Source organism: Glycine max, chromosome 9 (genome assembly GCF_000004515.6).
Source record: "Glycine max cultivar Williams 82 chromosome 9, Glycine_max_v4.0, whole genome shotgun sequence".
Classification (NCBI taxonomy): Eukaryota; Viridiplantae; Streptophyta; class Magnoliopsida; order Fabales; family Fabaceae; genus Glycine; species Glycine max.
Genome location: NC_038245.2, coordinates 913882 through 928631, shown reverse-complemented (window position 1 = coordinate 928631; position 14750 = coordinate 913882). Strand labels below are relative to the sequence as shown.

Genomic DNA, 14750 nt, shown 5'->3' with positions numbered 1-14750 from the left:
AAAAAGTTTTTTATTTACTTATAGATCATTTTTTTAAAATTATTTATGTATTATGATTATGCTTTATAAAAGTTTTTTAATGCAATTTTAATTCAATTGTTGTAATATTTTTAATCAATATTATTTGTTTTTCAATTTTTCATATTAATACAAAACGGGTGATGAGTATAAGTACGTGCATTATGTGCATTTTAACTAAAACACTAGTATTAAAGTTACCCACGCAAGTATGATTTCAGGCACAAGGATTTTATAAAAGTGTGTATATGAAGACGTGCAATATAGTATTCTATTCAGATCTACTCATTGTCATGCCTACTAAAAAGACACAATTAAAAAAATATATTCATTTTGAAATAAATTTGATGGTAATGTGCCTAAAGACTTGGCCAGTCCTATAGGGTCGAATATAGTAATGGAGCCCTTGACCCTTTCCCATGGACGTCACATTCTACAACGCTTTCTAACATTTACTATAGACATGAAGCGGTGTGGTGTACTACAACCTTATGCCACCGTATTCAGTAAAGTCTAGGCGAAAAAGACACCCATGCAGTTCTATATGGATTAAGTTACCTCTACATACATCTTAATTATTATTATTATTGTTATTATGTACAAATAAGTAATAACACCAAAGCAATCAATAATCACTCTTCCAGCCACTAATGAAATGATGAACACAATGATAACCATGCATTTTCAAATACTACAAAAAGTACAAACTTCTCTATGTAAACAGCATAACCATAAAAATAGACTATAATTCAATTTGGATGAACTTTTTCCACCGACAGGAAAATAAATAAAGAGGTAAAACAGATTAATTTTTTCTTCAGTTAAAATCATATTGTATATTTAAAAATTTGTAAAAGATGAATGAGATAATTTTTAAAGGAATTAATAAAGTATATAAATTGATTTTAATTTAAAAGAAATTCAATTTATTTTAATTTTTTCTTTTAAATACTTGTTAAAAATTATTCAAATCAAACCTAACTCAGGGTCATCTTCCATGGAGGTCAACTTCTCCATAACACTTTTCATGTGGAACATTATTAAGAATTTAAGAGACACATGCATATGGTTCTCGTTATCTTTTTACAGTAAAAAATGGCTTCAAACTTTATTTAAGGCAGGAACTCACGGGAGCCACCACCTGTCATTGAACAAATTTAAATAAAATTAAATAAAATCATAGATAATGTGAATTTTTCGTTTTACTATTAACTCAATATAGTGCTACTTATACAAGTGTTTGTAGTCAAAGAACTCAACACTATTCACAATTGCACAAATGGCTAAGAAAAACAATTCGATGGGACTACCCGAATTCACATAAAGGAACCAGTTTTATTACAGAACATGCAAACAAATAAGAAATAGCTTTAGTCTATTAACTATTAGAGTTTTTTTTTTTTTAAGGAATAGCTTTACTCTATTAGCTATATGAGCTATTTGAAAATAAAAAACATAAAACTTTGAAGATTTTTTTATATTAATTAATCTATGATTAGGCTAAAGCAGGTTCATGTCTAGAATTTTTTAGGCCTTAGACAAATTTTATACTCCAAGTTCCACTCTTATAGTTTTTGACTTTATATTTTATTCTTTTAATTTTTTAAACTCTAAGATTGTTAAAATTTATTAATCGAGCTTTTTAACATTTTATCCTATGGTCATTATTTTAACTACTCTTCCGATATAGTAGTTGATATCAAATTAAATATATGCAAAAAAATTAAAAAAATTGAAGGAGGCCTAAGGCTATCGCTTAATTGACCTTGCGACTACCACGACTCTCAGCTTTAGTTGAGTACCAACAAATTTTTGGTTTGAGGAACCCAACTTGATACCCTTAAATAAAGTTTTAGATTCAAATTTCGTGAATAAAAAAGATTATAATTGAAATAAGAGATCCTATTAAAAAGTAAATTTTAGCGTGTAATCATCAATAAAATTAGTAGATATTTTGTAACACTATTATGATGACTAAGAGTTACTGATTATTTTTGTAGAGATCTTACTTGGGTCAATGTCAATGGAGGTTGCAGCATTGAAATAGCAAGTCTCCATTGTGGTAAACTGATAATTGTGGAAGTCACAAATCACAATAGGATGGTCCCTTGCATTTGTTAGGTAAAAGGGTTGGTTCATAGTTCACTTTTAATCTTTCTCCAATTATTCCTTCCACGGCCCAACCCATGGCCCACTGAAATTCGTCACATGGGCCCTGTTCTTTTGCTACTCGACACTCCAGACATGTCTCAAAATTACCCAATAGATAAGATAAATTGTTTGGGCGGAATTCTATTTGCATTTTCCGTTTTTTCTTCTACATTTTAGAAATTAATTTTTAGAAGATAAAAAAGGCCAAATATAAGAATAGAAAAAAGGGAGTACCAATAAAATGGGCCAATTGCTTTTGTCCTCAAAACTTGGTGGCCCAGGTCCAGGTCCTACGGACAGGTAAAAACAAACTGCACCCCACGGACACTGATATGAATTTAATCTCGGGCTTGGCTAAGTTAATTTTTACTTAAAAAAATAATTAATTTAGTTTAGACTACTGATATATCAACACTCCATCAGTCCAAACGTCTCATTAATCTTTATGACTCTCTTTCTAACAGGTTTTATTAACTTACATCTTTTTTCTCTCTTTAACTCTAAAGTATCAAGATATAATTTTTCCTAAACTTTAAAGTGATATCACTCATTTATTGATATCAGATTGCTAACAAAGGCATGGTTCTCTTATAACACATCACATCTTTTTTTTATTTGCCCCCAGGAAAAACAGTGCTGCTACATCTTGGGATTGGTTGGATTAGAGGCTTAGTAAAAGCTTAAGTTGTCCCCATTGATAGCACAAATAATATTGTACTAAAATAAACTTTGAAAAACCTACCTCAATCAAGTTTTTGTATGGTTTCAAAGAAAGTGGTTCCTCGTGTACAACCTACTCTCCATTACGTTCTGTTAAAGAATATTGTGATGATATCCTCATGCTTTTTACCCTGCAGGTGCAAACACCCTCATCCCTTCCACCCTTGTCTTCTTATTTATTCACACAATGTCCCTACCTTTATCTATCAGTTTTCAAAGCAAAACACTCTTCTCTCCCAAAATGGCCCTACTAGGGTGTTGTTTGTTTCTCATTCTTTTCCTACTTGGATTAGCAGAATCACAGTCTCAAACTTTCAACCACCCTTTTAACCGCACAGACATACAAGCAGCAATAGGTGACATGAGAGCAAAATCTTACTATGGATTCGCGATGCTTTTGCAGATGCTGAATGGAACATCACAGCCAAATAATAGGGACTTAACTTTCTTGATGCCAGATGATAAAGAACTATCTGCTTCATCCATTTCTATTGATGAAGTGGAAGAGTTCTTACTAAAACATGCTATTCCAATGCCTCTATATTTTAATGATTTATCTCATTTTCCAACTGGGACCCTTGTTCCATCGGGGAATAGAACCCAAATGATTAGGATCCATAACCGTGCCAGGGGGGATTTCTTTGTTAATAATGCTCAAATTGTTTCTGCTAATGTTTGCTTGAGCTCTGTGATCAAGTGTCATGGAGTTGATGCAATAATTGAATATGATCATGGTAATTGAAAATACATCACATAATGTAGAGGTGTATTAGAATCCTTCATGTGCAAGCAACCCTGAACATCAGAAAGGATTTCATTTGTCCCGGTACATGTTCCAAACTCTATCCGACAGACATAAAACCATTACTACGTTTCAAGTTGTTTGTTTTCACTTGTTTAGACATTTTCTGTTTTAATTTGTTTCCTGTTATAAATATTTAAATAGGAAACAGTGAGAACTTTTTTTTATTCTGCTTTTTACTGTACAAATCTTGAACAAAGTAGATTTAAAATATGGTAACAATTTTGTAATTAAAAGTGAAAACAAAAAATAAAAATAGAAGATATTTTCAGAGAGTAAATGATCCCTTATGGTATTGTTTTGAAGGTTGATGTGATGAAGGAACATGCAGCACAATTTGCATTGCCGTAATTTAAGATGTTTAACTCTTGTTCTTTTCGTTGGAGATAAATTCATTTGATCAAATTAGAGCAAATTGTTTTTAAATATAAATGGTATCAAATAGGTCCATGATTTTTTACATCTTATTTTTTAGCAGTAAAAAAATCCATGATTTTTTGCAGTAAAAGCCCCAGCATAAAGCCCCACTAGTGTGCATTGAATCGATGCACCTCATCCTATATATATATATACACATATATACGATTACTTAAGTAGTATTAAAATGGTTATGTATTACCAAGTGAGGTGCATGGACTTTGGGAGGTTATCTCATATCCAAACATACAGAAAAAAACAATTTGGATTCATTGAACTTCGAAGTCATCTTCGTTGTTGTATTTTTTGTAAATCTTGTTGCATGAAAACCGTTTACTTGTTCAGAGGGATTTGTTTGTTCATTTTTTATTACTTTATGTTATACCTTTGCTTAACCATAGTACTATCTTCTCCTTCCTTCATTGTTTTCTGAGACATCTTATTACCTTCAAAATTTCTTATATGGGCCATGTCAAAATCGCAGTACGGCGCATTACCGTTATATTACAATTTACAAATATTACTTACACAGTTAAACACACCCTGTTGCATGTTCCTTTTTGAAGGAAAAAATAAAGTTGATTAATTATAAGTAGATTTGTGGCAATCTTAAAAGATTGATGCTAACTAAAAATACACTATAACTATATCATGGACCAAAACCAGAAATTTAAGGCAGAAACCTAAAACCAACTAATTAAGAAAACCAAACAGATCATCAGGGTTCGTTGATATCTTGTGACTCACCAAAATATCCAAAAAGCCCTCATGCATGTTCATGCTATTTCAAGCCTTATCATTGAATCTTAATTTTCTTAGTACTACTAGCTAGTAATAAACAGGTAGTGATATATCAAATAGCTAAGCTGATTTTGATGATAATACACTCGTGCCAATTAAGCCACCATAGAGATTAGAGAGGCCATTGTGTCACATCACAATCACTACTAGGTTTTACATGATCCATCTGAAGCAACTTCACTAAACAAATTAACACAGATTCTCTCACAGGTGAAGAGAAGTGTCAACACCAGAATCGGCACCAGAGTCACAATCATTGGCGTTCTTCCACGAAACTTGCATGGATCGTGAATGTGCATAGTTCATTGAAACCGGGGTTTGAGTACTTCTATAGTCCTCTTGCTTGCCCTGAGATGTTGGCCAGAGAGAGAGGGAAACATGGGGTGGTGACCTTGATGGCATGATCAATTCAGGGTGAGAGAGGATTGAATTGTTGGAATTGTGATAAGTACTACTACTTATAGAGGTGTTGGTGTTGGAACTGAATTGTTTAGGTTCATTGAGCATCTTCTGAAGCTCCCTCTCCTCCCTCATTTCTTTTACTCTCTGAAGCTGTCTAAACCTCTCTTGTAGAAGGGCAATGGAAGAGTGAAAGGAAGTGGGGTCATGGCTATCCCTACCCATCATTATGAAAAGTGAGTGATCGATAAGCGGTAGTAGTAGTAGTAACAGTAATAGAATGATATGTTTGTAGCTATAGCTATAGGAATGAATAAGAGAGGTCTAAGGAAGCATGGATTGATGTACGTGTGTTTATATAGTGTGATGGCAGCATGGTTAAGAAATTCTACTTGATATTGAAATATGATTTTTTTTATATATTTTTTTTTACTTTTTAGTCTAACGATAAAATTCTAAATGATTAAAAAAAGGGGGAATGAGAATCGGCAGATAGGCTGCAAAGTCCAAAAAGAAGATGTTGATTGGGCAATCTAACCGAGTTTTTAGCCTGTGTATGTGGGGGAAGGAGGCACAAGCATATCTTTCCTTTTTTTCGGTACGAAGAGGCAAAAGCATTGCTAAAGCAGAAAAGGACAATGAGAAAAAACCAAGGGGAATGTCGGAAGTAGCACATGGAAGGGTGTGTTTGGAGGAATAATAAGTCTTAGTGATGCTCTGCCAACATGTCCCAAAAGACCTCTTCAACTTTGGGCATGGTGGAGTCTTTTTGGTAGGCTTTGTTTGGATATCACATTATTTAATGAGAAAAAAGGTTATGCATGTAATTTTTTTTACAATTTATAGTTATTCAATCACAATTCACCATGCATGTATGATAAGTTTATTGACTTTTAAAATAATTATCTTATAATAATTCGAATGACGATTTGCGATTAAATGATAATATATAGACATTAAACTCTCATTTAATTTAATTTTAGATTATTTACTTGCTCCTTTGTTGCTGCTCTCTAATGTGCTCCCTAACTTTTTCCTTTTGTTGGGAGAAGGGGGAAGTTGAGGAATTGGGGGCAGTGTAATTAGTAATAGCAAGAAGACAAGGCTTAGAAGGAGGAATAATCTTGGGAGGTCATCATGCTTTGATTGAACAATTATGTATGACAAGGACAAACATACCAACATTCTTCCTCTCTCTCTTTATCTCTATGCAACTTGTTTGTCCCCAAGTGTTTGGATGTGAATGGCATGCAGAAATGAAAGCTGCAGATGCCACTAATGGTTTGGATTGGATGCTTCTTTTATGCGGCAGAAGCGCCCCCCTCCCTCTATTATTTTCCTTAGATCTTTGGAGTTTGAAAAAACATAATAGAGTGTTAACATGATTTGAATCATGAACCACTTGATGAAGAAACTGTGAACGCATACAAAGTGAATATTTTTTTTCTAAGACAATTTATTTTATATTCAAGGAACAATCATGATTCAAATATTAAACCTCTTGATTAAAAGACATAAGTCATTATCATTTGTATCAATCTTTCTTGATAACATAATAGACATTAAATTACACTCAACACATACATAGTCATAAACATTAGACAAGGCGTGCATTATAAATATTATTATATTAAATTTCCATTTGGCCATCTAGTTAAAATATAATTAGCACATGTTGGTGGAAGGATGTGAGCAAATTAGCAACATACAAGCATAAGAAGTTGATGAGGCTATACAGGTTAAGGGACTACATTTCACAGATCCATTTATCTGAAACAGTGGCACTGAGTACTGCTATATATAAATTGTGCCTCGCTATATATGTCCAATAAAGAAAAAGAAAAAAGCATTTGGAGCTGAGTTTGAATGGACGTACCATACCAGCTGCCTCATCAGAAAAAAAGATGTTAGGTGACTTCAAACAAAATAGAAAAGTAATATCTCAAATCAACAAAATGCCTAATGACCACATTTGACCCCATTGTTGGGGATGCCTACAATATGGTGGGAATCTCTACCCATTATAAGACCCTGATTATACATAACATGACTGATAGATATATATGTCTCAACTTCCTCAAATGCTAACCACACTGCTCATTCTGAAACCTGAGATCTAAAACTACTATCAAATCAGGTTTTTAGAAACCATCAAATTTAATTTTGCTTTGAATTTGGTGTTTTTAAGAGTTACTTAATTAGGAAACAGTGACACTAAATAGAAAGGATGGCGTACTAATAGAAACATTCTGCTACATAAGTGGAATCTCGATCGTGACCATCAATGGTACAGTTTGATTGAATCTTACTCTTTCCATTTCAAATTATCTACACTTTTTTTTTTATAAAAGACTATTCTCTTATTTATGATTTCAGTTAAATACTTAATTAATTCACAACTACTTTAACTCTTTTAGTATGGAAATTTCACAAAAACAAAGACTATTATCATAGTATACAAAACATTTCTTAAGATGTATGCATATTGAAAGGAATAGTTTTCTTTAAGGTTGATTGAATACATTATATATTTGATTATTACCTTGAGTGTGATCTAAGTTTCATATCTAAGTCACTAGTGATCCACAAGTTAGAAAGAGAGAGCGGGGATAGATATTTAAGCCGGATATGTTGACTATTTTTTTTATTAGATAAGTAATTATGGTGACTAACCATAGCCCATAGGAATACAGAGACAGAGAAAGACACATTTAAGCTAAATGAATAAGTATTGATTAAAACAATCACGAAAATTGATGCTTTAGAATTAGAATTTGAATTATCTTTCAGAATTATAATTTGAATTCTTATTTTATCAGAAATAGATTTTTTTTTCAAACTCAATTTATATGTTTGAGCTATGTAAAAAATTATAGCGTAGAATTATAATTCTAAGTTGAGTTTTAATTTCATTTTTAACAACTTTAATTACAGTTGGTCATACGTGAGATTACTTTGGGTTTGAAAAATCGAATTAATTCACAACTGATCATGACAACAATAAAAAAAATAGAGATGATGAAAACAATTGGTATAAGTGGTAGAGACAATGATGACATGTGTGGTGATAAGATGAGGAGTTTGTGAAAATGATAATAGATGATGAGGGTGACAAGAACAATAATGATGTGAGAATATAATATATGTAATGGTGACATTGAATAATAGTATGCATAACAACTTAAATTGTATAGTTTTATCTTTCTAGTTTATATCATTGCCTTTTGGTTTATTTTCTATATAAGAAAGAGATATCACAATCCTTGCATAAGATGAAGGCTAATTAGGATCAAAGAAGAAGGAATCAAGAGGTTAGAGATCAGCACACCTTCACTTGGAGTGCACAATACTTGTGTACTATCTAAAAAAACTAATTAGGATATTTTACTTTAGATTTTATTTTGTTTTAGCTAGGCTTCATTTAGGGACTCTTGGTTTTATTTTATTTTAGAATTCTTTTGAACCCTTATATTTATTTTAAATTTTAGGCTCGATTTAGAAATCCTATTTATGATAAAAGTTGAGAAACTCCCAAGAGATCATTTTATTTCTTGATGGGTAGGGTTAATTTCTATTTCTCTCTTCTCTTAGTTTATTTTCTTTGTTTTTGCATTCTCATAACTTCCACGAGGAGCCGAACCTTTTTTTCTTCTTCTAGTTTAAGGTTAATCAAAATCACATTCTTCAAGATTGTGAGATCTAATCATTCTAATCCTTTTTGTTTTTGAGCATTTGTATTTTCCATGTGTTTATTATCAAATTGCTATTTTATTGATTGTACAGAACGGTCATTTATCCCATTAATAAGGTAGTATATAATCATTTGGGATTATTAACTCCTTGTAGTCTATTACTCCTAATATTTAATGATAAAATAACAACTGTTGTGTAGAAATACAATTTCGACTAAATGAATTGGCCTTGTGCATTTGTTGGCTAGAATTTGGTCTCTCTCTAAGACTTAATGCTATTGGTGGGTAATTCCTAAAAGCTTATTTCGGGTTGTCTATTGAACCAAACTCAATTTGATTTGTATTTGGAAAACTTTTTTTTTTTTTTAAACAAACTCAAATCATTTCAATTAAAAGGGGATTGTTTTATTCACGTCACCAGTTGACAATCTTTACCGAATTAAAAATTATGAAAAAATAAAAACAATATGTCATACAAAATACATAAATATATCATATATAAAAATTTAATAATAGTTATTGGATTAAAAATATTAAATAGAATATATTTATTAAATGAAGGAGGATTTCTCAAATCCTAAAAGAAGTATAAAAATATATTATAGAAGTATAAGTTTAATTTGAGTTGGTTCAATTATAAAAAAGATATGTCAAGAATGAAACAATAAAGATTATATTTCATTAGTTTGATTAGAATTGAACTCAATTGTGTAAAAAAAATAAAATTCAATGATTCAATTTGTATGGTTGAACCCAATATTTCTTTTTAATCTAATTAGCTCATTTTGACATCTTTTAACTCATTGAATCAGATGTTAATTTTGATCATGATGTGTAATTATTAATTTCGATAAAATTGGGAAATTTAAGGTTCAATTTGTGTTAGTTTCTAGGTTAGGTAATCTTTTAAATGATGAAGTAATGATCTTTGGACCCTCCCAATATCTCTAAGATATGAGTTGTTTAATTTTAAATAATATTACTTAAGTTTTTTTCCCCATTAAAACATGTGAAGTGGAGTTGCTTATACAAGTACCTTTTTAATAATATTATATCATAAATAATATATTTTCAAGTATTATAGATTCACAAAATTAATTTAAACACTTATTTTAGTAATCTTACTATTAGAGTAAATTTTTATTTAAAATGTTTAAATCTATATGACATTGTAAGTTATACAAAATTAAATATGATAAATAATTTATATAAGTAATTATGCATTGTAGACGCTGTTATAATAATAGACACATTGAGAGTGAAAGAAAAAAGAGAGATAAAAGTATAACAATAATATGTAATATTATTATGATTTAATAAGAAGAGAGATAGAGAGAAAAGAATAACATCAAATAATATGTATTTAAAATATGAGTTGAATATTATTACTTTAAATTGATGTCAGTATTTTATTCTTAAATTATATATAAAAAAATCTTTATAAAATTATAGGTAATTATAAAGAAATAAAATAAAAATATTTAAAATTTAACTACACAATTTAATTTTAATTTGCATGATGAATTTGATTTATTAATTTGCATCTTTTATTCGATTTATTTTATTTTTCTCATGAGTAGTTGTCTAGACGTGTGTGCAAGGTGCCATTAAAATAACACACAAAGTGGGGAAGTGTTCAGCAGGAAGCCCGAGAAGAGAAAGACCTGATTTATGGGAATAGATTATTCATGTGCTATTATTCAAGTGATGATGTTAAGGCGACTCAGAAAGCGTTCTAGATTACCGATGAACCAAGACAGCAATCTAATGGGGCATCGACTTGAGGCTGTTTCATGATATGCAACTAGCTCATGTTGCACTGTCTGATAAGATCACTGATAGCATGTTTGGTTCCATGCTTTAATGTGATTTTGATTTTAGATGTGATATTCAAAATAGTTATATGCTTAAATAATTTGAATAAATGTTGATAACATTAATCTTATTTAAAATTGATTTTGAAATGTAAAAATTTATATTTGAATGTTTTCATTATAAAAATAAATTATAAACAAAATTCAGTATAATATTTTTTATTCAACTCAAAAGATAATAAAGTTCTTTCATCTTAAAATTAATTATAAATCTATTCAGATTCAATTATGAAATATTCTCTAACATGAAACGCCCAAAAATTTATGTAAAATCAAATTTGTACTCGAAATTCAACTTTAACATCTCAAATATTCTTCTGTTCTCTAACAGGTTTCAGAATGTTATGGTTACATAGTATACTCAGTCTTATCTGTGATTGAGTTTAGGCAAGATGATTCCTAGATGGGTCTTGCAAATCAAGGATTTGGGTGAGCTTAATCCGGGATGATAACTGAAGTAATCAAACCAAATGATGTTGCCTTTACATGTGCATTAAATGCGTACGGTACAGCCATATTTGATTGAAGACCAGTGTACTTCATAACATCGAGTAGTTTTCACGTACAACAGTTGCGAAACAAAGGACAATGGTGATTTTTTTTTCTTCAAAATTTAAATATTTACAAGGTGCTTGGAAAGTAAGTAGCTGTATTTGCAGCTTTTGATCTGTATCCCTGGATAAGTAAAATCCAAATTAAAATCCCTGTAGCATTGAAAATATTGGAAGAAATACTTGAGATCACAATATGTTTAGTAGCCATACAAGCAATATAAGACTATAAGAGCCAACTCTTACCGTACAAGTTAGCATTTAAACTCTTGTTTTAGAAGTTAAGTTCAAACGTGAATTGTAAGAATACATTTGCAATCTCACCACAGCTCCCTGACCCCAATTGAGAGTTATTGAAGATTTCAATTTGGTCATTGAATTGATTTGCAATCTTTGCAAAGGGAGAGACGAGAAATGATTGCAATTTGAGTGAGTCAGTGAGTCAGCACGTTAACTGGCAATGAGGAACGTGGCTTTTGGTCCAGCCTCTTTTTGCTGACCCACGAGAAGATTTAAAGAAATTGCAGCACACTAGACAGTTCAGTTTTGCACTCACAAACACAACTGATGTTTTTATCCGACATCTGGTTGGAACTTTATGGTGCAATGGCAAAAACACCCAAAGAACTAAACAAATTAAATGTCACCACCAAGGCACTAACCTAGCTAGCTATTAGGCTCATCACACCACTGAAACAAAAACATCTCTCGATGCCACTAGCTTCTTGTGGTGAAAGAATCTCGGTTAACCACGCATGAAGTCAATATAAAATACTGCTATATTATTATTTATTAGAAAGAGAGAAACTGAAAAGGACGGAAAAAGTGAGTGAGAGCCTGAAAGTGAAAGGTATGTAACGATGCTATGAAGATTTCTCTTTTGACAAAAAAAAAAAAAAAAGAAACCATTCTCCTCAACTATTTTTTGTTGTATGTGCACAAATAATTTTCTCCTGACAGAACATAAACAAACTAAAGCAGCTATCCTAGATTTCCCAATATATATATATCTTCATGTTTATATTGGCATAACTATGCATGGATTGATTCTTGTCTAGATTCATGATAGTCTCTCTCCCATAAATATGAGATCATTAATTTAGAAAGGAACCTCATTTTTATTGTATAGGGAGCGTGCGTAGGGTACTCTAGCTTGGTCTGTACAAAATTGTACAGTTATCTAGCAAATACAAATTTAGATTATGACAAACATATAAATATACCACATATATGCATTAGTACAAGCATAAAAAAGTGCATTAGTATGATGTAACAACTACTAAAAGTAATATTATTTCAATTAGTACGGTGTAACAATTAGTACGTTGAAAATCATATTTCGGAATAAATATTCTGAATAGTATTAAATGCTTGTTTAATTTTTAGATGAAAAATTGTTTTTGAGTCAAATGTGCTTACGACATTTTTAATAGTGTGTTTGGATAACACAAAAGAATCAATTTACTCCACAAAATTTTCGCGACATTATAAAAAAGTAGAAATAATTATTTATTGTTGTCTTCACATGAAAATTTAATTAATTATTTCCCACTGTGAATTTAATCCAAAAACACACTAACTTCAATCAAACATGCACTAAGTAATCTGGAAACCTAGAGTGTTTTGGAATAGAGATAGAGGGTAATATGGTTATTTTAAAACATTGGGGAGTGTATGTAGCAATTGCCTAGTTTATCTACTAAGCATTACCCCAAACAGTGGTATTGAATAATGAAGCCCAAGGTGGAGTGCAAAACTGGAGAAGAAAGGCCCAATAGAGGCCATAAACGATCTAAGGTGAGAACAGCAGCAACAGAGAGTGTAGTGTTGTTGAGGTTTTTTGTAGCAGAATTCAGTGCGGTGTGTTGTAGCAGCGATTAGAAGGAAGGAGGAAAGATGAACACAGACATCACTGCATCGACGAAGCCAGAGTACCCAGTCATTGATCGCAACCCTCCTTTCACCAAAGTCGTCGGCAACTTCAACACCCTCGACTATCTCCGATTCGTCACAATCACCGGCGTTTCCGTCACCGTCGGCTACCTCTCCGGTCAGTACCCTCACCTCTTTCATCGCCACGTGTCATTCTGAATCGAATTGGGAAATTGAAATTTGTGTTTTGTGTTAGGGATTAAGCCTGGAATTAGGGGTCCTTCGATGGTGACAGGGGGTTTGATCGGTGTGATGGGTGGGTTCATGTATGCTTACCAGAACTCCGCTGGGAGACTCATGGGTTTCTTCCCCAACGATGATGAGGTAGCTCGCTACAACAAAAAATAATTCCTTTTTTTGTGCTCATCAAAAAACAAAAACAAAAAAAAAACCCTCTTTTGTGCCAGTGTTTGAACTTCAATAATCACATTTCATTTCAGTTATTTGTTAAGCTTTTATTTGTAACGACTTTACTTCATTCGCCTTTTAGAGGAATGATAAACCATGCTTATTTTGGATTTCTATTATTTATCTTGTGTTATGTGGAGGCAAGGCCAATGTAATGTCATATTTGAGACTCTGTGGGTCAATTTGGTATGGAAGTTTGTGGATTCCGGTGTAGGGCTACAATGTAGTGGTTAATTGAATTTTTCGTTCTCTTTGAATCTAAGTGTCTAGGAATCTATGTTTTTGTGCCTTTTATCAGCAATGGAATGAGAATTTGATTAGCTAGAATGCACTGAAAGTGTTAAATACAGAATGGTTTCTGGTAAAATCGTTAACTTTTCTAATAATTACTCTAAAAGTAATATCCAGAATGATTTCTAATTGGTTGATAATATAAAAAATTTAATAGAGTATGTATCAATGTTAAACTCCTGGAATTAGTTTCTTGCTTGATCATACTTTGACTTTTTTGAATGTAGGTTACCAAGCCTCTCACAATCATGTTTGATGACTGAAATGCAATTTTACTGAAAAATGTGTTTTCGTGTTGCTCATTAAATGTGACTTTGATCCTAAAAGCACATAAGACTAGAATTGAAAAAATGTAGCTTTTGCATTGAGTTTAAAATTCAATATTAAGTTTTAGTCTTAATTGTGTTTTTATCCATGTATTATGACACGGGTGATTTTGGTCCTTCTAGTTTAAATTGCTTAAACCAACATCCAATACTTTTAAATCAATTAAATTCAGTCCAACTATTAATACTTTGTCCCGTTATTAACATTTTGAGCTCATGTGGATATATTTTGTGATGCGGCAACGGACTCAAATGACATGGCACGCCTCAAAATGGATTGTCTTGCCATACAAGAATTTTGTTACGCCACAAAAATGCTATTCACACAGCTTACTATGTTAATAATTAGACAAAATATTAACAGTTAG

At 31.5% G+C, this 14750-nt stretch overlaps 3 protein-coding genes across 3 annotated transcripts; 2 read left to right on the top strand and 1 right to left on the bottom strand.

Annotated features, from left to right (window-relative positions):
* Window positions 1-3130: 3130 nt before the first annotated feature.
* On the top strand, window positions 3131-3631 carry LOC102660981 (uncharacterized). The gene has a single exon (XM_006587918.1). The coding sequence runs from the start codon at window positions 3131-3133 to the stop codon at window positions 3629-3631; it is 501 nt and encodes a 166-aa protein (XP_006587981.1).
* Window positions 3632-5113: 1482 nt separating this feature from the next.
* Window positions 5114-5533, bottom strand: LOC102660861 (uncharacterized). The gene has a single exon (XM_006587917.1). The coding sequence runs from the start codon at window positions 5531-5533 to the stop codon at window positions 5114-5116; it is 420 nt and encodes a 139-aa protein (XP_006587980.1).
* A 7761-nt stretch (window positions 5534-13294) lies between these two features.
* LOC100306111 (uncharacterized) lies at window positions 13295-13879 on the top strand. Its single transcript, NM_001250777.2, has 2 exons — window positions 13295-13475; window positions 13554-13879. The coding sequence occupies exons 1-2, from the start codon at window positions 13322-13324 to the stop codon at window positions 13703-13705; spliced, it is 306 nt and encodes a 101-aa protein (NP_001237706.1). The 5' UTR covers window positions 13295-13321; the 3' UTR covers window positions 13706-13879.
* Window positions 13880-14750: the final 871 nt, after the last annotated feature.

Coding starts and splice junctions, on each gene's coding strand:
- LOC102660981 (XM_006587918.1), top strand. CDS start 3,131: ATGGCCCTACTAGGGTGTTGTTTGTTTCTCATTCTTTTCCTACTTGGA.
- LOC102660861 (XM_006587917.1), bottom strand. CDS start 5,533: ATGGGTAGGGATAGCCATGACCCCACTTCCTTTCACTCTTCCATTGCC.
- LOC100306111 (NM_001250777.2), top strand. CDS start 13,322: ATGAACACAGACATCACTGCATCGACGAAGCCAGAGTACCCAGTCATT. Junction 13,476..13,553: donor CACCGTCGGCTACCTCTCCG/GTCAGTACCCTC, acceptor GTTTTGTGTTAG/GGATTAAGCCTGGAATTAGG.